At 40.2% G+C, this 24,337-nt stretch overlaps 1 protein-coding gene across 2 annotated transcripts in view; it reads right to left on the reverse strand.

The window, feature by feature from the left end:
• TNNI3K (TNNI3 interacting kinase) overlaps positions 1–24,337 on the reverse strand; it is a 236,284-nt gene that overhangs the window by 139,359 nt on the left and 72,588 nt on the right. For both annotated transcript variants that reach the window (XM_048497322.1, XM_048497323.1), the window contains exons 8-17: positions 17,627–17,771; positions 17,431–17,535; positions 13,067–13,161; positions 11,644–11,793; positions 10,301–10,387; positions 8,280–8,336; positions 3,680–3,772; positions 3,482–3,539; positions 2,939–3,133; positions 917–1,021 (exon numbers count right to left, since the gene is read on the reverse strand). In XM_048497322.1, coding sequence (XP_048353279.1) covers positions 917–1,021; positions 2,939–3,133; positions 3,482–3,539; positions 3,680–3,772; positions 8,280–8,336; positions 10,301–10,387; positions 11,644–11,793; positions 13,067–13,161; positions 17,431–17,535; positions 17,627–17,771 — 1,090 coding nt within the window. The remainder of the gene's footprint in view (positions 1–916; positions 1,022–2,938; positions 3,134–3,481; positions 3,540–3,679; positions 3,773–8,279; positions 8,337–10,300; positions 10,388–11,643; positions 11,794–13,066; positions 13,162–17,430; positions 17,536–17,626; positions 17,772–24,337) is intronic.

Genomic DNA, 24,337 nt, shown 5'->3' on the forward strand with positions numbered 1-24,337 from the left:
AAGCAGCTGTATCCTTTCTGCATTTTCACTTCCTTGACTTTCATGCTGTAATGGGAGGCTCAGTAACTAGTTGTGGCATATTCAGAGAAATTTTTCTGCCAGCTTCAACTCTGAAGATTTTTTCCCCTTCGTTTTAAGGCTCCCCTAGCAAACTTGTAGCAACAAGACCTAGTCTCGAGGGAACATGCACACACAAACAAACCAGACATTGGTAACAGTGAGAATTCTTGATCCCTGAGCTTTGATCTTTGGTTTACTTAATGAAGGTGTCCTATATAAAAAGGTGTTTATACACATAAGTTTAAAAGTGCAACCTTTATTTGCCTTAAAGTAGAAACTTTTGATAGTGGGAGCAAGCAGTGACCCAATGCAATTTTTAATCACATGTGTCCACAGAAGTTGATGGAAACAACTCTGGAAAAGAGCCTCCTAGCCTGTCCTGTTCATGTCCCCACAATGGAGAGAGGGAACACAATTGGCAGAGGTAGAATGAGGTCAGGTGTGTTAGTCTTATTCACTGCATTGAGGCTTGGTGCCATGGGCACCTCTTAACCCTTGCCATAGTGAGGCTGGGTATGGGTGGGCAGGGAGGGCTCATCCCTTGCTGGGGCAAGCCCTCCTTCCTGGTGCTTCCAGCTTATGCCCATTCTTCTCTTGGGGCTAGGTTGACCCTGGAATGGAGTGGTCCCCATGTTTGGGCGGCACCAGTGGAGGGCTACCAGTGGCCTTATAGGCACCTGTATCTATAACTCTATAGTTTTGTTCGTCCTGAATCTGATCAATCCATTACCCAGTTATAAGTCTTCAGTTAAATGTTCTCATTTCGGCAGATTACCATTGTGAAGATGGTACCATCCTCAGTTAATTTTAGAATTATATATGACAATGGGCTTTGAAAGGCAAAATAGAAATGTACCTGTTTAAGTCTCGATGTATTATTGGCTGGATAAGATTGTGAAGATACTCCATGCCTTTTGCAACATCTACGGCAATGATTAATTTAGATTGCAAGTCAAGATTCCTGGAATTATAAAAATTGATTGTTTGGTCAAATCAGAAAGATGCGAGCTTAGCTCTTAAAACATTAACATATTTGCAATTGTGTCATCTATAAATTAAATTGTGTTTCCCCCTCCTCTTTCCATGTAATTTAAATTAAGAAATATTCTCACTGGGTAATAAAAAAAACAGGTTTACTCTGAATTAAAACTTGATGTGTCATTAATGTGCCTTCAATTTTCCTCTTTCATTTGTAATAAAATCTTTAGGTGGGCAGGTAGGATATGGGAATAGAGTAGAATTCCAGCTGTTGCCAATGTGGACATTTCTCTTTCTCTTCTTGTCCACATAAATGGAAACGCTAATGAACTGGGTATACCAAGTCATATTCATTGCCGCCACAATCTGACAAAGCTGGAAGGGACCACATCTATTCCACATATTGCTTTTCAGCCTTTTGGCTAAGATCAAGCATAGTATTTCACATATGTGTCTTCAACACTGTCTCTCATATAATCCAACCCCTATGCATGTGAATAAATATGAAGAATGAAGAAGGTACAACAAAGCATAGATTTCTGCATGAACAACATCCAGACAAGGGACAGGATAAATTAGTTGGCTGGAAGAGAAGGACAAAATGCTGATGTGAGCAATCACGTCAAGCATTCCCTTACATTTTCCAATGTTCTGGCTTCTTTTCTATGTAAAAAATCTGCACATCACCATTATAATTACCACAGGCCCAACTATTAAGCAATCCCAAACAATATGGCTACATGTTGTTGTTGTTTCTTTCAGGCTAGTTTCAAAAATAACCATGTTGGTCAACCTATCTTCAAACCATAAGGAGCGATTATCAGGGTTTTTTTTTTTTTGATGGGGGGGATTTCTTTAGTTAAGTACTCAAGCAGGAAACCATGATTTATTTCAACTTAAGTTAATGTCTAAAACCAGTATTCACCTTATATGACAGGGGCCACTAAATTCTCAATACTGCTAATATTACTGCTATGCTTTTGCACAGTTGAGAGCTCCAATTCAAGATTTCCTCCATGTTGCCATCTTGTTGTGTTCTCCCTGTGATCTAATTGCAGAAAAGATTTCTTTCCTATTACAAAAGAAATAGTTCTATAGTGTATCAAAGAGAAACATCAGGTTAAGAGTGATTTGGAAAACCAGGGGAAGGAATTGACAACACGGAGGCAAACAGATTAGACAAAAATGGTTGAAAGGTGCATAAAGAATCACTGCACTTTGGCAACGAAACTGCAGACCTTAGCAACACATTCGGACAATCATATTAGCAGTTTATTGTTGAAGGCTTTCATCACCAGATTCAACTGGTTGTTGTGGGTTTTCCGAGCTGTTGGCCGTGGTCTGGTGGATCTTGTTCCTAACGTTTCGCCTGCATCTGTGGCTGGCATCTTCAGAGGTTTATCACAGAGGGAAGTCTGTTACTGGACACAGTGTGTAACAGACTTCCATCTGTGATACACCTCTGAAGATGCCAGTCACAGATGCAGGCGAAACATTAGGAACAAGATCCACCAGACCATGGCTATCCAGCCCGGAAAACCCACCACAACCATATTAAGAGTTATTTACAGTTATTTTAATTAAACAATGATTTCCAATGATGTCTGGTCTGAGCTTTCACGTCATGCTTTTGGTGACTTTGCTTTATCCTCCATAATATTCTTGTTTATTATTCTGGTAAAGCGTGATTGGCATATAACAATGACAATCAGTAGTACTGAGAGAAAATGTACCTTTTAGTCTGTATACACACATGTCTATGCAAGGACAATCTCTTGTTGAGCAATGAAAGTCAGATTTAAACTTTTCTTTCTCATTGCCTTTCCTTTACAGGTATAACACAGTTCTGAAAATCTGCATGATTTCCCCAAAGGCACTATGGAGACGTAAGCTAGTTTACCTTTTCTGTTCATGCAGCAGAGAAAAGAGGGATCCTCCTGATATGTATTGCGTGACTATGGCAAATTGACTTGGGTCATCCAGGCAAGCGCCAACAAATTGGATGACACAGGGGTGATTGAGTCTGCACAGGATGGAAACTTCACGACAAAACATGTCAACGTCTGATTTGGAGCAGTAAGTGTTGGCTCGGTAGCTGAAAGAAGCACAAGGAAAATATCACTTAAGAATTGGGTTTAAAAATAAATAAATTCCGAAGCACTGGCTGTATTAATCTGTTGCAGTAAAAACAACAAAGAGTGTTGTGACTAAAATTTGTTGTGGTTTTTATGAGCCAGTGCCAATTTTGTCAGAGGCATGAGTTGGTATTATATAGATGAGTATATACGTGTGTGTGAGGGAGACAGTTGAAGAACTGGGCCCAAGTTTATGAATGCTTATGGCACATTATCTTTTATTCCTAGATTCTTTGCTGTTTTAACAAATAAAGTAAATACATTTAAATAAAATAAACTAACAAATCAGAAATTCTACTAACACTTACCGTTTGATTGCCACTATTTTATTTCTACACCGTCCTTTGTACACTTTTCCAAACGACCCTAAAAGAAACCAAATTAAAATAAGCACACTGCAGTGAATTCTGCACAGCAACTCGGTATAAACATGCTGGGCAGAATCCACTTGTGACATGTAAAAACTTATTTTTATAAAAATGGACACATTTTCTGTTCTCTTTTACCTGAACCAATAATTTCATGGAACTCTATTTCTGAAAGCTGGAGGTGGAACTGGGATGGTAAACCAGCACGGAGGAGGAGAACATCTGCCTTTTCTGCAAAAAATAAAGCGTCTGCTTATAAAATGCAGTAAAAAAAAATATTAAAGAGCCATATTTAACAAAAAATATTACACATTAACTGTTGTTTTTTACAAATTGGTTGACTGGTTGATCATTTGGTTGATCATTTTTGTCTCTGCGCCCAATATTAAACCATAATAAGAAACAAATATTTGCAACATTCTAACTGCCTTGGAGCTGTTTGGCTTTAGAAGCTTATCACTAAAGAACACCGTTCCATATGCATATTCTATCTGAATCATGTAATGGCAGCAGAAAATCCTTTATACAAGGAATTAGTTCCTTCTCCTGTCTTTCTAACAGTGACTAGTGAGGGTGTTTTTATTGCCATTGTGATCTCCTGCTCAGTGACACTCAGAATTGGATTGGATACACAACTGAATTTACAGACTAACTTGTTGATCTACATGCTTCACTGTAACAGCTTTATCAAACTGTTTCTTAATGGAAGATTTTGATTTTTTTTCCAGATTACATGGGCAGTGTATAAACTCTGAATGCACTTCAAACTAACTTTGACAAGGAGGGGTGCCAGAAGAACAACCAACGCGCAGCTGATTTATGCCTCAAAAGGACAATTATTTTCTGTAAAGAACTTTTTTAAAGGATGGTCATGGTACACAGCTGGTTTAAATCTAACAATAGCTACCTTTGTTCTCCTGATTCCCATTTCTGATACACCAAAACACTACAGTTTGGATCCAGATTAAATTGACCATTTCCACAGATTTCTCCTACTTGCTGCAGACCTTCATGTCATTCCTCAAGGCCCCATCTCTGCCAGGAGCAGATTTCATGAGATCAGTGGGAGAGAGAAAAGTAGGAAAATTCAGTTCTACCACAGGAAAATTTAGTCTGGATCCCACGTGAGTATCAGATAAGGAAATCACCCTAGGACTTTAGTTTGTCTTCTTGCCACATGCCTGAATTCAGCTTGCATTGTTACAACAAGAATGTAATTAACCTAAGATTGTAATGTTTATAATTAGAAATAGGTGTAAACCATTGGTATAAAAAACTCATGCCGTAGCTTCACTTCTCACCAGTGTGTATTCAACCATCTGGAAACCTGACTGGGCAGACCTTTCCTGGTTCCTCTTCCTGCTGCATCCCACTGAGCTCCCCACCCCAGTGCTATTCCTGGGAGTCAGCATACTTTCAGGAGCACCATAAAAAGCAATTTGTGTGTGTGTATGTGTGTGTGTGTCTGAAGCTGACAGGAGGAAATGGTGGATATCACCACTCCATATTCCACAATGAGATGTGCTGTTCCATCCATAGAACTCTATGATTGGTTACAGGCTGCCAAATGAAAAAACAAAGGTTATAACCCCTATGCACATGTCCCTGGGAGCAAGCGCCGTTGAACTTGGTGGGATTTAACTTTCCAGTAAAGTTGAATAGAATTATTTTGCATATCCACAGTCCTATGCACACTTACTTAGAGAATAAGCCAATGGGATTTATTCTGTGTACAGCACACAAAGTACTGGGCTGCATGACAATTTACTAGCAATTCACAGCACATAAATCCTGACGTCTTAAAATAAAAGACCCAACAAGGAAAAAAATTAATGTGCACAATGTTCAAGATAATAAATTCTAAGACTGGTTTGCTACTAAATTTCATACCCTCATGCCAAATTCTCTTTCACCTCACTTGAACCTCTCTTTCTGCTATAGTTACTATGCTAAGAAGCAAGAGGGAGGGCTGCCTGTCTTGCATAAGCATTGCAGCCACAGGGGTGCTGTGCAAAAGCAAAAATTGGCAGGAATGGTATTAAGTGACTATGTTAATTTCATACTGCTAATTCTGGATACTGCCAAGCATGTGCAGTTTTAAGCAACCACATTTATCCTGATACGACCTCTGGGTAGGATTGGCACCCTCCAGGTGGCACCTGGAGATCAGCCACTATTTCAGTTGATCTCCAGATGACCAAGATCATTTTCCCTGGAGAGAAAATGGCTGTTTCAGAGAGTGGACTTTATGGCATTATACCCTGCTGAGATCCCACCCCAAACTCAGACCTTTCCAGGCTCCACTCCCAAAATCTATAGATATTTCCCAACCCAAGGCTGGGAACACTATGTCTGGGCCTTAAAGTGTCTTCATCAACAAACATTTAGCACCCATGAAATGCCAGCCTTACCAGAAAAGAGCTGGCAACAGTAGAGTGAAAACCCCAGAAATATCTGTTGTACCACCAATGAAGGAGTGCCCATGCCTATTTTACTTCACTAAATCTATATAACATCTCTCTCTTTACAGCACTTTGGGGAAGGGAAGAAGAAGAAAGAACCAAGATGTAGGCCCATCTCTAACAACAATAGTCATAATTATAATAATAGGGTGGGCAGTCATGTTTCTGTCTGGATGGCTTCCATTCTCAGTTTCTCTTCCTTCCCGGCAAATTCAACCCACTCTGTAGCAGCAGCTGCATCAACCTTAGCTTTTAATGCCATGACTGCCACAGAATAGTGTGACCGGCTGCTGGCAGATGAGGAATGCTTTGAGGTATCTTTTGAACTAGGAGTATAGAGCAAAGATGGTGCCTTTGAAACTTATGCTTTCCTGCTTGCTCCATCTTCTGAACGGCATCTAACTGACATAAGAGCTATTAACTTGTTCCTTGATGCGAGCTTCCAGCTTTTTGACAAACTCAGCCACCATGCCATCATTCACCTTGTGCTGTTGCTTGGACTTCTCCCTTTCTTTGGAGTCTTCTTGTGGCTTCAGGTGATTCAGAAAGCCCAAAAACACACCATAGTATGGAACATTTCTGAGGTCAAGACTTGTAGTCATAGAGCTCTTCCAAGCCTCTCACTTCTTTGCAAGCATGGTGGTCTAACTGGAGTTTCCTCCAATGGCCCTCAGCTTTTTACTCCAGTTGCACTTTCTCCCTTACTGTTTATCATTGCCATGATCCCACTAACAGTGATTTTAAAGTAAACAAAGTTGGGATATCATATGGCCAAAGACTCAAAAAAACCTCAAATTTATTGTACATGGATGATTTGAAGCTCTACAGGAAATCAGACACATAAATCCAGTCACTAGAGAACACAGTCTGAATATTCAGTATAGACATTTTGATGGCATTTGGCATGTAAAAGTGTGCCACTCTAGTGATAAAGAGGGGCACGTTCACTGAGAATGAGGGCATAGAAATACCTGATGACAAACTAATCAAGAGCAACCAAAAGGAAGCCTGAAATACCTGGGCATTTTGAAGCTGGATAACATCAAGCACGGGCAAGTGAAGTCTGTGGTCAGCAGAAAATATACCCAGAGGGTCAGGAAAATTTTGAAATCAAAATTAAATGGTGGGAACACCATTCAGGCCATCAACACCTGGGTCATACCCATCATCAGGTACACCACCAGAATCATAAACTGGACACAGGCTGATTTGGATGCATTGGACAGAAAAACTCAGAAACTTATGACAATGCACCATGCCTTACACTCGCATAGTGATACTGATAGAGTAAACTTTCCCTGGAGATCTGATGGCAGAGGATTGCTGCAAGTAAAGCAAACAGTTGGGGTGGAGAAATATGCAGTGGTCAATGAAAGTCAAGAACAGGCATTGACTGAAGTGAAAAACAGGCATTTACTGAAAGCTCAGAGAACCAAACAGCAGTACAGAAAAAATATGATTAAAATAAGGACTGAAAGCTGGCACAGCAAAGCATTCCACGGCCAATTTCTGGAGAAGATCAAGGACAAAGTGGAAAATGAAAAGACCTGGCTATGGTTAACAACTGGAACTGTGAAAAGGGAAACAGAATCACAGATCTTAGTCACACAATAGCAGGTGATTAGGACAAATATGATCAAGGCCAGAATAAAAAAATCAGATGATGCGAAGTGCAAGGAAGCTGATGAAACTGTAGATCACATACTCAGCTGCCACAAAGAGATCACCCAGACTGAGTACAAACAGAGGCACAAGTCAATGGCCAAGATAATCCACTGGAATTTATGCAAAAATTATGCAAAAACACTAGGACAGCCAAAAACTGGTGGGAACATAGTCCAGGTCAAGATATTGTGCGACTTGCGAATTCAAATGTATAAGTGGTCAAGGACAATAAATTGACCATCATCGACATAGCAATACCTGGTGACAGCAGGGTCATTTAAAAAGAACATGAGAATACCATGATTTAAAAATCAAGATTCAGCAACTATGGCACAAACCAGCTGAGCTCGTCCCAGTGGTAATCAGTCCCCTGGGTACCATTCTGAAAACACTAGGGTGGCACTTGAAACATCTTTAGATTGACAAAATCAACATCTCTCAGATTCAGAATGCAGCCCTGCTGGGATCTGCATGAATACTATGCTGATACATTACAACATCTAGGCCTCTGGGTGAGACTCGAATTGTAACGAAAAGCCAACTACCAGCTAAAGAACTAGCAGCTGTGATATTAAACAAAATTATATATGTAAATATCTTAGTAAGCCTACCTTTTGTCATGCTTTTAATCTTCCCTAGTGGAGATGGAACTGACACATAAGATCCATCTGAAATCAAAAGAGAGGTTTTAGACATTTAAGATAATATGAAGTGTTCTGTAGGTTAATACAAACAAGCAAATAGATTAAGTAAAAACCTAGAATGATTGTAAATGTGTTTTTTGAAAAAGAAAGTCACGGTTAGCTTTTTATATATATAGATGGAGCCAGTATGGCTCCGTGTAGCCAGGGCTTTCTGGAGCACTTGCACTCGTGCTCAGTCTGGCAGGGGTGTGTGGCCATATTGGGTCATTCTGTGCCCTCCTCCATCTGGTGATGCCTGTGAGGCAAAGCCTCCCCTCTCTTGCTGTGGGGGTCTTTCAAAGCTTCCTCTCTCTGCCATGGTGGGAAAAGAGGGAGCTGTCAGATCTACCAATCCTTGATTCGTGTATAAGCCGAGGAGGGCTTTTTCAGTACAAAAACGTGCTGAAAAACTCGACTTCTACGCGAGTATATACGGTACATTGTTAGACTGTCTGTATAACCTGGAAGCAAATATGTATGTATTCAAAGTAGAAAACAATGAATTAATACATGAACTCGCTATTCCTAACCACACTGACTTTTAAATAAAGCATATATTATTATTATTATTATTATTATTATTATTATTAGTAGTAGTAGTAGTAGTAGTAGTAGTAGTAGTAGTAGTAGTAGTAGTAGTGTTATTTATTCAATTTGATAGACCTACCCCCGAAGGGCATTATTATAAATAATAATGGTGGTACAAGTGGCAGCATTAGAATGGAAGTGGTAGCATTAGAATGGAAGATGGGTACAAATTCCTACTCAGGCTTACAGGGTGAAACTGGGCCAGTTACCCACTCTCCACTTCATCTACCTCAAAGAGTAGTCATGGAATATAAGAGAGGGGAAAAAATAATATATACCCCTGAGCTTTCATAAGGATTGACCAGATACATAGCACACTATACTGGAACTTCTTGTATTCAGTCATCCTGGAATTCAAACAGTAAGTACATGAAGTCTTGCTTACAAGTTACAGATAAAGGTTACAGTCAGTACAGATCTCAACAACTGCTATGTGTATGGAGTTTGGATTTATATCCCCCCTTTCTCTCCTACAAAGAGACTCAAAGGGACTTAAAATCTCCTTTCCTTCCTTCCTTCCTTCCCTCCCCCCCCCACCCCAACAAACACCCTGTGAGGTGGATGGGGCTGAGAGAGCTCTAAAGAACTGTGACTAGCCCAAGGTCACCCAGTTGGCATGTGTTGGAGTGCACAAGCTAATCTAGTTCACCAGATAAGCATCCACAGCTCAAGCGGCAGAATGGGGAATCAAACCCGGTTCTCCAGATTAGAGTGCACCTACTCTTAACCAAGGGGATTAGAAAAAGGTGAGTTATGGCAAGGTTCAAATTTCGATTTTTACATAGATGCAGGATTTTCTAAGAAGCACATCTCTCTGAAATCAATGGGATTTATTTCCAAGTAAATATATTTTGCTGTGTAAACAGCAAAAAAGTGAATGAAATCGAATGGAGTGAAAAAATGTCCAATGGCTGAACAATTTATCCACCATTTACGATGTCATCTCTCTTTCTTAATATGCCTTTCTTTCTAGAAAGTAGAGACTGACAAAAGTATTTTATGATTATAGGTATGTCTTAAACCAAGGATACAAAGGATTGGATCCTAACAAAAAAATCTCCACATCCTCCCTTTCCATGGCAACCTCAACATCCTTATTCATGCTGCTCCTGAAAGTTCCCATGCCCAGGACCAATACAGAGGAGAAGGGTCAAGGTTGCAGAAGGAGGGAGGGGGGATTTACACTTTCATGCAAGGACATTGTAGGCGACATCCAACCTAATGTATTTTAAAGAATAATGGAAATACTATATAAATATATTGTCACTGAATGAGCTCTATATATAATTTGAGTAGTTTGCTGGGAGGGTGTGTATTAGATCAACATTATTAATAAACAGAAAAGCTGGATGGAACTGCACCTCCTCCAGGCTGGGAGTACTCATTACAAGGTGATTCATCCTGAGGTCTTTTATAATGCTTCAGAAGAGTGACAATAGCATCATGGCCTGAAAAACAGCAAATGTAATAAGAAGTGAACAACAATAATAGTGAATTGGCAGAGTATCTCATAGTTAAGTCTTAAATCTTACTGTGCTGCCACAGTAATAACAAATAGCAGCTTTAAATGGAACTTTGCCTGTTGTAGAGTGCAATCCTGGGCATACTGACATAAGTCCTACTGCACTTAACGTGGTTTACTCTAGGTATGCACAGGATTGTAGCCTGTAACAGAGAATATCAGACTGACCACAATAGAATTTTTAGAAACACTGAAAACTTCTATGATTGGAATGGGATGATAGGGCACACAGTGAACAGTGATATCTGTTAATATGAAAAGCTGTCTTCTGTTTCCATCCTTAATAAGGGTTCAGACCTTGCTCAAAGCCATGTTTTCATTCTTGGCAGCACTAAGTTATCAAATTCTCTAAAGTGTAAAGGCAGATTAAATGTGAACATCATAATCGTGAAATTGGACAGTCCTGAACCACCTCCTGCATCTTCTACTAATATACCATCTAGAATTAAGATAGTGTTTTAAGGCACTTGGGAGTTTTTTGTGTTTATGACTACAGACCGAGGAAGAAGAATTTCATATATATTTCTCAGGGAAAACATATCCTGGCCTATAAAAAAAAAAAAAAACAAGCACAAGAGAAATAGCTTCTAAAAACCTGCAGGTTTCTATTTGAGTTTGGAGGACAAAGAGAATCGGAGCTGTTGCCAGGGCAGATCTGTGAAATGTGAACAGGATGTACAGCACAGTAGAAACCACAGAGATATGCAGTTTCTTTGAAGAATTTCTGCAGGAAATCAAGGATAACTATCTAACTGTAAAGCGGTTTTATGCTGCTGCCCATCACAGTAGAACCAGTCTCCTTCCATATCAAATCAATAGCAGTCCCTGATTTTCTAATGGACTTCATGGATAACTGCATTTTAATGTTGTCTCTCATACCTTGTTCAGTGATAACAGGAAAGAGGGGATTTAGCCTTGTCTATACTTTACAGTGGAAACTGACTTTTTTGAATGGGTGGATTTTATGATATTTATTGTATTGCAACTGTGAAGGCTTATGACTGAATTTGTGTGGAATTAAAACTTCAGTTAGCCTTTTAGACTTTCTGAGAATAGCAATCCCTAATTTCGTTTTCCTTCCTCTCAAAATGTCAACAGCCAAAACGTAGTGAAAATCCTATCCTATCTGATGTATAATATGTATGCTTTTATATTGAAAATGGAAAGTCACTATAACAATACCTTTTTCATATGCCCACATCAAACAGGTCTGTTCATCTTTTTCACCACTAGACCTGCTGGGATCACAGGCTACAAGATTCATATCGGCTCCATTGTCCAGTAAGAACTGGACAAGACGGATGTGGCCATGATAACAAGCTGAATGCAGTCCTAGAACATGGACAGGGAAGAATTGTTGTGGTAAGGAGAGTTTTTAAAAATGTAATATGGCTTGTAATCATCAATATGCCTAATTCTCAATACGGTCAAATATGAAAAATCAGAAATCTACCCTAAACAACATCAACACATCACTGCTGTCAAGAAATGGCAATTACTTGATACCATGGAACTTGCATGACTCATCCAGGCCCAGCTGATTGCTACGGTTCAACAGCTGTTGCCCTATGAAAACCAGTGTGGTATAATTGTTAGAGGTTAAGACTAGCATCTGGGGGACCTGGTTTCAAATCATTACTCTGTCGTGGAAGCACTGGGTGACCTTAGGTCAGTTACACAATCTCAGCCTTGCTTACTTCATAGAGTTGTGAGCATAAAGGATAATCTTATAAGCAGCTTTGGATCTCCATTGGGGAGAAAGGTGAGCTATGCAGGAAGCAATAAATATTGATGACCGGCAGATAAAAGGTAGGTTGGTTGTGATAGAGTAAAGGAAAAAGGAAAAAAGGTGAGTTTATAGTGGTTGCCAAAAAGATAAAAAGAGGGGAAGTATGAAGCAGGGGATATAGGAGAAAATTAGGTATCCCTTGCAATTCTTTATGAGTTCTCCACCACACAATTGGGCCATAATTTTTCAGGAAAGAGACTGCCAGAAGAGGGAAAGATTAAGACAGAATGCATATAAAAACTTATGGGTGGGAAGGAGAAAAGAAAGCAGGAAGAAACCATAAGAGCTTTCAAGGAAATGAAAGAATAAATAGTGGGGGAGGGGAAATTAGATGCCCCCATATGTATTTGTGGGTCCTCTACATATAATGCTTGTAAACTGATTTCCTTGAAAAAATGGCATTATTATAAAACAATATATACAACATACAATATTAATATTGTTCCATAGTAACCAGTCTTTCCTTGTCTATTGATACATGCAAGTATTTATTCTAACTGCCAAGGGTGGGGGCTCACAAACCAGGCTGTGTTGTACATTACAGGAAGTGCTGAAAAGCATGTTCTGTATGTAATCCGCATACAGAAAATGCCTACTGTTGTCTTCATTGGAAGTTACTGTCTACAAAGAATTTTAAAAATGTGGTCCCTATATATTACTAAATGAAAACGTGGCGCTATATTAATAAATGAAAAGGTGTGCACCCAACTTTTTGAAATGAGCCCCAACTGAATTGTTTATTTCCATTTTGAACCATTTAGCTATCATTCTTTCTCTGTCTTTCTCGCACACATCCATCCACCTTCACCATCTTACCTGTATGTCCATCTCTTCCTTGGTGATTAATGCTCAACACATTCTGATCAAGTAGAAACTTCACTAAATCTATGTTCTTGCCAAAGGTGCAAGCACTACATAAACACCAAATTAAAAAAGAATCATACAATATGATACAATTTCATAATACAAATTAAAATGCTAATATAATAATTCATAAATATTATAATCATATACAAGTGCATTAGCATAGTAGAAACTTTTTAGATGCATCAATGTACATATATGAGCCTTCTTGGCATTTACATTCCACTATCTGGGATTCAGTGCCATTGTTATGCAAAGTGAAAACTTCACCAGGAAGGAGCAGGGCCTTTACTGTAATTGCTTTGCTGAATCTGTGAGATTACTTCTCCAGCGATGACCACAGTTTGTCTTCCCATCCTATCATCAGTAAGAGGTATCAAATCAATTTATTTTAGAGGACACTTAATGATTTTTAATCCTTGGTATGCATTCATAATGCAATTCAGTTTTTATTACTTAATATGTGTCTTGTAGGTCACCAGAAAATGGATGATGAATGCTTAAAAACAAATGAACACACAAATACCTTCTGAAATTCAAGGGTTGGCTCATAGAAATGACATAGAAAAACCCTCCAGAAATTACTTTGAAACACATGTATGTAAAATTTGCTCCCAACGTTTTGCCTGCATCTATGGCTGGCATCTTCAGAGGCATGTCATGGTGAGATATGTTTTTCTGACATCTTACCTTGACATACCTTTGAAGATGGCAGCCATAGATGTAGGTGAAACTTTAGGAGCAGAAACTACCAGACCACAGCCACAGAGTTCAGAAAACCCAGAACAGTCAGTTGATTCCAGCTGTGAAAGTCTTTGACAGTACATACAAGTGCTTAACACATTCTCTTATGTTATAGTTTGTCACAATGTTAAGCATACCATTATATTATTAGATTTAAAAGTAAAGAATTCAGAAAAGCTCTGAGTACCAATTTTTTTGATGAATTAATTGTGTACAATTGTGTTATCTTTCTATTATGTCAAGAGGAAGTTTGTAACTTATCAACCTTTAACTCTTGTATGAGACACTAGCAATTGTGTTATAGCTTTTTTCAATTATATCATTCTTATGTCTCTACAACAGCTGGGAAGAACAAAGTCTTTATGGAAATGCACAGAATTCTTAGAGAAATCTAATCATTAAGGATGATGTCAGGAAACACAATTACAAACTTTATCTCTAGCATACTTTAATAAGAAATACTTCCCAAATGTTTGAAATATCAAGATTAATGTTGCCATATTAATTACCATTTCTGCAGCACATTTGATATACAAAATGCTTTATGAATCTTATCTTTTGCACATTCACAAAAGCACAGGACTCTGATACAATCATTTACAACTAGGGAAACAAAATAAAAACTTATACATATGATATGGATTCTTCTACATTTTTTAAAAAATGCAACCTATGTTTGAATGGAAGCATAGTAGAAAAGGAATGATTGCAAAGCAGACAGCCCAATCGTCAGGGTTACTATAGTGGTTGGGGCCACCAACAAAAAGGTGGTGCCACTGATATACATTTTTCCAGGGGAAATAATAACAAATGTTTCTCTGTATAGCACAGTGAGTGTGCTGAATGCACAGCAGCCCTGGCAACACTTACAATCCAGGCAATGACAACCAATGAGGTCTCTCTGAAAAGCCCACTTAGGCACAGTCAATCAATGCCTGTCTATCTGTCCACTGACCCTCAATGCCGTTTCCCTTCCCCACAGACAGCTGGTGACAAGGAGGAAAATCACAGTATGAGATAACTCCTTTTCCTACTATATAAAAGCCCAGCATATTTCAGACAACTCACTCCTTAAGGTGAAGGACTCTGAGAGATGTAGTCCAGAAGGTGCCATTTCTCATGTACAGAGAAGACAACAGGACTACAACTCCCAGACTCCTTCTTACTCAGCCAGTAACTCTTCTTAAAGCTCTGGGGTCCTTGAGGAGCTGTCCTATTTCTTGCCTGAGCCAATGCTCCAGTAGGGGCTCCTTACAGAGCTGTCCTATTCCTTGCCTGAGCCGACTCTCAAGTAGGTCAGTGATGAGCCCAGCGCTGGGGGCCAGGACTAAACAGGCAACCCTCCCCCAGGCTGTTTGGAGGAGATGGGGAAGCCCTTGCTGCACCTGGAATGGTTCCAGCTGAGGAAGTAAGAGTTGGGCTGTGGGGGGTGGGGGGGAAAGGCATCACCACACCCACTCAGACTACTCCAGACAAGCTACAAAGAATTGGGTTGGGGGCCAGGAGAGAAAGAGAGTATTAGAGTAGGGCAGAAAGAGAATGAATGGTGGGGAGGGGCAGAAAGAGAGAGCTAGGGTAGGTGTTGTGGGCTCAGAGCCAGCCAGCCAGAAGCCTCACAGGATGCAGACAGAGCTGGCCCAAGTCAGGGGTTAGAAAGCAAAGTGCTTGCAGAAGCATTTCCAGCCACTGAAGACCAACCTAGCCTTCCACCCAGCTCACCTGAATGTGAGGCATACCCGGCACGAACTGCAGTCTAAAAAGTGAAATGTATTTGGAAGCTCTAAGGCAATGAGGAGAATGCTGTGAGTCAGCTAAGGATCAAGACTGAGCCACAGCACAGGGATACAAGAGGCAGCTCTGGGAAGTTGAAGTTGTAGAAGCAACCTTGTTAAAAGCCTGACAACCTCCTGCCCTACCTGCTTGCAGACAGAGCTGGAGTACCTGATCTGACCTACCTTAGACCCTGGATTGCCTCTTCCAAGGCCTGTTCCTCTGAACTCAACGTAAGGCTGCTTTCTCCCTTGCGTGCATCTCTGCCTGCTATCAGTTGTAACCTGATTCTTTGTGAGCCTGGCAGGCCAGGACAGTAGGTGGCCAGAAAGAGAGAATGAAAGCTGGGGTAGGGTTGCAGAAACATAGAGAATAGAGAGATGGGATAGGAGGAGAGAGCTCGAATAAGTGGGCAGGTGACAAAGAGAGTTGGGGTTGAGGGGAAGAAAGACAGAAATGAGAGAGCTGAGATAGCAGGGCAGGATGTTTCAATAGAGATGGGGTAGTGGGTAGAAAAAGAGAGCTGGGGTAGGGGACCAGAAAGAGAGTTGGGGTGAACCTGCTGAATCCCGCCACTAGTAGTGTGTGTGTGTGTGTGGGGGGGGGGAACATAGAGAAAGAAAGAACTGGGGTAAGAGAAGATTAAGAGAACGGTGGCAGGGTGAAGATTGAGAGGCTGAGAAGAAGGGGGAGAGCAGAAAAAAGTAGGAGTAATGTTCTCTTGAGTATTCACTTGCAAGTTCCCTCTTAGAATCAAGAGTTGGAAGAGATCACAAGAGTCATCAAGTCCAACCCCCTGCCATGCAGAAATGTACAATCAAAGCACCCATGACAGATGGCCATCCAGCCACTGTTTACAAACCTCCAAAGAAGGAAACTCCAGCCCATTGCATTTTTTTACACAACAGGTTCCCTATCATTTCCCCCCACAAAGCTGTGATCCTGTTTCTATTGAGGGGGAGAACAGAAGAAAAAAAGGTGAGCTGAATGTCCTCTCAAGTACACACTTGCGAGTTCCCAATTTATTTTTTCACACAACAGGCTCCCCTTCTTCACAGTCACCCTACTGATCCTGTACATCCCGTGTGAGACAGAGTCCTACCTTCTGAACAGAGACTTATGGTCTATAGGGACATGGGGTCACCTATGTCCCTGGGCACATGCCTTTTGGTCACATGGGGGCATTGGGCACCCCCCCTTCCACATGATCAAAAGGAATGCGCCTCAGCTGCATGCCACTGAGTCCTGCCCCACTGCTTCCCTGCAGGAGCCGGCTCAGGAGGGTGGGGCTCAGAGGTGGACGGCCATGGTGCCTGCCTGGGCTGCCCCCCCAAGCCCTCCCTGGCCTCCGTTCAGGCCTCTCCAAGCCCTCCCCAGGCCCTGCCGGTTTGCATGGAGGCTGGGGGTGTGTGGGGCTCGGCCTGCACAGAGGCAGGGGATGGGGCTCAGTGGCAGGTGGCTCTGCCCTGCCCCAGTCCCGGCCTCCGTGCAGGCCTCCCCTGCTAGCCTGCATGGAGGCCGGGGTGGGGGGGCAGGGGGCAGGTCTTGGCTTGCATGAAGGCCGGTGGGCAGCCCCCCCTGCACTGTTGACAAACATTTCATTATCTGGTGCTTGCTCTTCAGCTGTCACCAATTGGTCATATTCCTCTCTTTTTGTGGTTTTCTGATTGCCACATATTCCTCTCACTTTCTCTTTGTCTTCAAGAATTATATTGTGTAGTTCTAGCTATGCCAGCAATCGCAGGCCAGTCTTGAAGGCTCCTAAACTTTGAACCTTTGGGGGACATATACAATGTGCTTACCTGTGAAAGGCAGTCTCACTGAATATATTCTCCTTGGTGATACTTTCTGTTCCTGACAGCTGAATTAATTCCTTCACAACTTCAAATTTACCACTATAGCAAGCACTAGGAAAAAAACAAAAAGCCAGCAAGTCTTTTTACTAATCAGTGATGACAACAAAGTGAAGAAGAAATGCCTGTATTGCTCTTAACTCACAGGTGCAGAGCAGTGTCTCCATAAATATTGACCACATGAGGCTGGACTTCAAAATTACTTTGGAGCAAGAACTTCACTATGTCATTATGTCCAAAGCGGGAGGAGAAATGAAGAGGAACATGGTCTTCATTGTCCTGAGCATTCACTGCCATGGAACAAGAAAGAGATGAAATTAAGCAAGCTTTCTTTACAAATTTTGAATATATGCACACAGATAATAAAAGAAATAGAGAAATAAACAGCTGGAGCCCAACTGGTCAGCTCGTTGACTGACTATAATTTTTATCCCATGCTTCCTGCAAGGAACTCAGGAGAATGTACCTGGTCACCCAGCAGGAATGTCAAAGAGCAGAAGCAAATCTGATTCATCAGATAAGACTCTCCCACTTATGTGGAGGAGTGGGGAATCAAACCCAGTTCTCCAGATTAGAATCTACCTGCCTTAACCACTGCACCACGCTGGCATTCCAATCAAGAACCAAACAAACTGGGTGATTGGATCCCACCTTTGAACATGGTAAATTCAACCACTGAATGTGTTTACAATAAGGTTTACAACATCTCGAATTTGAACTGCGTTTTCAGTAGTTCTTGAGAGAGGTTGGTCCTAGAGAGAAGGATATGATTTTAAAAATGATTTTTAAAATTAGTACTGTGAGCCTGAAATGTTGGCATATTTCAAGGTCTGAGGTCCCTCCCTCCCACCCAATTTAAGGAAAATTTTCCAATAATGAATATAGGTTTTAGGTTTCTCAGAATTCTTGTAACAGAATTCTTAAACTTTCTTCAAATAATAGTTGTGGGAATAAGCCTTGTTATTGATGACATGATCAACAGAACTGCTCTCCTGACTTAATCTTTTTTAGTAGCAGTTTCAGAATTATAGAGCATAATGTCCAAATCTCCTATATGGACTTTTGATACTTGGAAGAGCATTAAAAGTAGGTTGTTGGCAAAGAACAAATAAAGGCCCAGTGTCCAACACAGCACAACAAAAAGAAAATTGCCTAAATGGGCTTTCTGAATATTGGCCTCTAAAACGGAGGTGTGTAGATTTGTGAAAGCTGCTAGTATAACTGTATACTTGTCATCTAATGAAATCATGAAATAATTTCCCATTTCATCAAGCTGACTGGTGACTGGAGATTTTATTTATTTATTTATTTTTATTTAAACTTTTATACCGCCCCATCCCCAAGGGGCTCTGAGATTTCTCATTCATGTTCCCCTATATAGCATGTGGCACAGATCCCATTTGTGAATCAAGAGACATTGATATGTAACATTTCTAAAAATTTTGAACCCACATGGGAAGCAATCCCCCCTTATTTGGGGAGGAAAAAGGAAATTTTAGAAAAAATTAATGCAGTACTTTTCTATGTAAACTAAACTTTATTTTACTGCTTAACAAAATAAAATATATAATTTGTAAATTAGCATATAAAATTATATTTGGCACATTTATAGAATTTTAAAATAGAAGTCTATTTATTTTCTATAGGAAAAAAGCAAGTATATCCAAAATTTGAGAAAGAGCTTTAAAATGCTGTACTGTATGCTACTTTAGCATATGTATGTTTAATTTTTACCATTTGAAATGCATGAAAAAATCGAAGTTGAAGGCAGAAAGGACATTCTGTACACAATTGCTAGAACCACAGTAGCATGTTTGGGTAGTAAGCTAACCTATACAATACAGGGAATGTGGAATGGTATAGTACAGCCTGATCTCATCTGATCTCAATAGCTAAGCAGAGTTTTTTCTCGAGACCATCAAAGAGTTTACATAAGCGAGCTTTATTTGCCAAGTATGCAGTTCTTTGGTGAAATCTTATGTCTTTTCCACTATGGCAGTATTGTAGCACAATGAACTACTGGAGACAGCTTCATTGGAAGCTTTTCCTAGGACTTATACAGAAGTTCTTTTTCAAGTAGCATTTGTAGATTAACCGTGGTTGCTCTTCAATGATGGATGAAAGACACATCTTTATTGTAAGGGTAATTATGACTTTTAAAGTATTTTATAGTATTTTTATTGCTGTATATTGTAGTTGTGTTTTTAGTTTGATTTTCTTTATAAAAGCCACATTGGGCATGGATAAAGCAGGCTAAAAAGTTTTAAATAAATAAATAAGGACAATTTTGGAATTTGTTTTGCAATCATCTTGAAGCATTTTATTGATTTTATCTTAAAGCCAACCTTCTAAATGGCTCAAAATAACTTACAATACACAATTGAATAATATACAATAATAAAACCTCAAGTTCCCCTCTCCAATTTAATAAAGTCAACTCAACCCTAAATGCTTGCAGTCTACACACCACCAAAACTATACTAGATATAGAAATAATAAAACAGAGATTCCTGAAGAACCTGGTCTTATGAATGGACTAAAATATGTTCCTCTGGAAAAACTGAAATTGCTGATTTTGGGGAAAGGAACCATATACCACATATTGTCCTTAGTATGTCACTCATGTCTCCTAATCAATCAGATGTCAACAACTATGTGGATGTCGAAGGCTTTCACGGCCGGAATCACTTGGGTGCTGTGTGGTTTCGGGGCTGTATGGCCGTGTTCTAGCAGCATTCTCTCCTGACGTTTCGCCTGCATCTGTGGCTGGCATCTTTGAAGATCCTCTGAAGATGCCAGCCACAGATGCAGGCGAAACGTCAGGAGAGAATGCTGCTAAAACTAACCATACATACTCGAACTCCCACAGCACCCTATAGTTATAATACTTAAAAAAGATGAGACATCTTTGTAGGCCATCTTGAGTTTGCAGAGATAAAATAGAGTATAAATATTTTTAATAAATAAATGCAATAGACAGTGCATGTTTGTCATAATCAAATCCAGACTTTGCTGGAGCATGGATAACTGCAGCCAAGTCATGCTTTTCTAGAAAGGGTCACAGATGGTTGACAACCTCCAAGTAAAGTCTGGAGAGCTCCTAGAAATACAGTTGATCTCCAGACTTCAAAGATCAGTTCTGCTGAAGAAAGTCTCTGCTTTGGAGAGTGGGTTCTATGGCTGACTGGCATCTCCAGGAACTACCCAATCCAACAGCTGGAGAAACAGCTGGCAAATGAACTGAAGATGTTGCAGATACCTTGAGCCCATGAAGCCGTCTTCTACTGAATCAGACCATTGGTTCATCAAAGTCACTACTGTATACTCCAAATGGTAGTAGCTCTTAGGGTTTCACATAGAAGCCTTTTGTATGGCCTATTACCTGCTAACTGGAGACACCAGGAATTGAACCTTGGACTTTCTGCATGCCAAGCAGATACTCTACCACTGAGTTGCAGCATCACCTTGTCTATGGATGTCACCATACCCTTCTCAGAATAAAGATGACAATGTGGTTGTGCATTCTCTGGTGGAAATTGGAGTGCCCACCATTGTCAAGAAGTCTGATCTCTGTCAGCATTTGAAAATCTTATTTAATTGCTGCTTCTATTATTATTATATGCAATGGGAAACACAACACTTTGTTAGAAAGAGCATTTACATAGCCTCGGAAGCCTATTAGCGAGAACTGCCTTTTTTGTAAAGTTCTACCCACCATTTTCTTTCCTGTTCCTGCTGTGGTCTCGCTAGTAGGCTTCTGGAGCAATATAAATGTTATTCTAGCCAAGTGCTATGTTTCCCATTGCATATAATAATGGTTTTGATGGAAGCAGCAACTAAATAAGCTTTTCAAATGTTGCCAGACAATTGGAAAGGAGGGGAAGCAGGCACTACGACCCTGCAGAGCATTAAAGCTCATGAAGCTGTAGCAGATTCATGCACACCTCTCCTGTCAATTTTATCCTGAAAAGGGTATAGTGTCTACCTCCATAACCATAGCTTAATTTAATATGGTCTAGCAGCACTATTTTAAAAACATTTTACCTTCAATTTGGAAATTGGGGGCCATACTTTGCAGAAAAGTATTGTCTTTAGCTTTCTTGTTTGCATGTGATTTTATAGTTTAAAAAGGGAAATAATTATACTTCCAAGAATGCAATGAGTATGATACTCATTAGTGGCAGCATGAGTTCATGCCAACACATCATGCAGTCTCTATGTGCTCATTCATTTATAAAAGAATATTTTTCAAAAGTGTTTTAGAGGAAATTTTTTAGAAGTATACTGGAATAGTTTTTTGTATCTCTGAAACTAAAAAACCAGTTGCCTTAGTTACCAGCTGTAAAAAGTGTACATGGTAAAAGGAAGAGAAATAAATAATATGAATACAGACAAACTACATCTTTGCAAAAATCAGCAAATCCTACCAAATGTTCTGGTTCGAATAACAAGGCCTCAGAAGATATGTTGCTTCCTCATTAACAGAAAAAAGGCCTGGGTACATAATCTGGCAATGAATGTGCATCAAAGGATTTGGTATTTTGCTCACAGTTCTTTCCTGGACCCATGCCTTATTGCAGTTGGCAGTTAAAATCCCAGGTGCACTTTTGAATACGTCCAGACTTTGACATGTTTCTTTATATGAAAAATGAAGCTGATGAGCTAAAAACAACAATGTAAAATGAATTTCCATTTCAGCAGCCTATTCTTCATAATGTTCAGGAGAAAATCAAGCAAAAGATTCAGGACATAACATTTTTTTTTTGCACCAACCAGGATACATGAAGAAAATTTGGGACCAATAAGAGTAAGGGAACATGAAAGAATTCTTCACCCACTTGTGGAATACCATGACAGGGAGATAGAGGAATCTTCCTAAGAAGAAAGTTACAAAGTTTGAATGCCATGACTAAGTCATAATATTTTTTCCCATCACATAAACAGTCACATGAACCCTGTGTAGGTATAAAACCCCTGGATAGTTTTCAGGGCAAGTGATTACACAAAGGTGGTTTGCCATTGCCTTCCTCTGCAGAGTCTTCCCTTCAAAGTACTGACCCAGTTTAGCTTCCAATATCTGAGAGATCATACTATACCATTCCACCTCCCCTCCTATGAACTTTAGGGGACACATAATCCTTTGCATGTGAACAGCACACTCGGAGCTTATGAGCATATATGCAATGTGTCTGTCATAAGAGTTGCTGGGGTGGGGCATGTACCCGTTGAGGCTTATGACATTTACATGATCTCAAGGCTCATTCCTACTTACTACCCAAATTAGACAGTGAAATGGAATCTGATGAACAGAGCACCTCAGAACCCTTTGGAATGTTTACTTCCCCACCTTTCCTTCTATCTCACACCAGCACTGTGGATCTATGCTGCCCCAGGGTAAGTGGAAAGTAGCAGGTGAAAGCTGTCTGACACTTTTCCTTCCATTCTGACACTGGTGTGAGATTGAGCATGACCCAGAGTATGAAATGACTTTGCATACAAAGTTTCAGAAGTGGTGCCTCTGATGTTAAAAGAAAAAAAAGTTAGGCAAGAAGAGCTGTCTCTCAAGAAATATTCCAATTTACAAGTGGGCTCCCCACATGGGTAAAGATTTTAAACATGAAACAGCCCTGGCAGCATCTGACCTTAACTTGAGAGAGTTCCTATTGTGTATGAATAAGACAGCATGCTGTTGTATAATAGATTTTACAAAATCCAATATTGAACTAAACAGTGACATTATAGTGCACTCCATTTAGACCATATGGGGTTACGAAAGACAGCTGCTTGTAGCAAATAAGAGCAGTCAAATGTGTCATAGATGGAAATGAATAAGTGATTGCTCCTTCTGACCACCACAGGACAACAATATTTGTGCCAGTGTGTTAAATAAAGTAGGGGTTCATTGTACATGTCCCTACAATAATTATGGATATTTATCTGAGAACATTTTTTCAGTTTAATATATAGTTTGAAGCCCCTCCAAATGTCATCTGAAAGTCTCCTTTTCATATCTGTTCCCCCAGCCAGCTGCTTGCTCTATGCCAGCTGCTTTGGCATCATTTTTAAAATCTTAAAAAACGTTTTCTCTCTGGAAATAAGTCATAACGATCATATTTTGCTACATAATGATCTCTCTTGTGGATAATGAAGTCAATTCAAAATGAGGACTATGAGACTTTGCTGTGTGGCTGGGGATGGCATGGGCTGGCACACCCTCCATAGTCTTACTTTTGAGGGCTTTAGCAGAACTTAGATCTGAGAGGGAAGGGCTTCAGGTTCTCGTCTTCTTTCTCCACTGCTTTCTTTTCCAGTCAGGTAGGCATAGAGAGAGCTGAAGTAGTTCATCCTTGGCCTGTGGCTGTTATGAAGCAGACAACACCTTCACCTGTCCTTGGTTCATGTGAAATTAGCCCTGTCCACAGGAAGTAAAGGGAGGGTGTGATTGCTGGTTGAATACAGTCTTTATTGAGGCAAGCCCTGCCATCTTTTTCTGCTTGAGCAAAGGCCTGGAGGATGATCAGGGGCCTGAAGACTAAGTCCTTCAAGCTGAGGGACTTGGGACCAAGACCTTCAAGCTGAGGGACTTGGGAATGTTCAGTCTAGAGAAAAGGAAGGGGGGAGAGACAGAATTGCGCTCTTCAATTATTTGAAAGCCTCTCACTTAGGTAAGGTCAGGGAGCTGATCTTGTTGGCAGCAGAGTGTAGAACATTCAATAATGGATATAAATTTCAAGCGGCAAGATATTAGGATTTTTTTTACAATAAGAGTAGTTCAGCATGGAATCAGCTACCTAGGAAGGTGATAAGCTCCCCTTCACTGGAAGTCTTCAAGCAATGGCTGGATGAATGCTTGTAG

Source organism: Sphaerodactylus townsendi, linkage group LG05 (assembly GCF_021028975.2).
Source record: "Sphaerodactylus townsendi isolate TG3544 linkage group LG05, MPM_Stown_v2.3, whole genome shotgun sequence".
Lineage (NCBI taxonomy): Eukaryota > Metazoa > Chordata > Lepidosauria > Squamata > Sphaerodactylidae > Sphaerodactylus > Sphaerodactylus townsendi.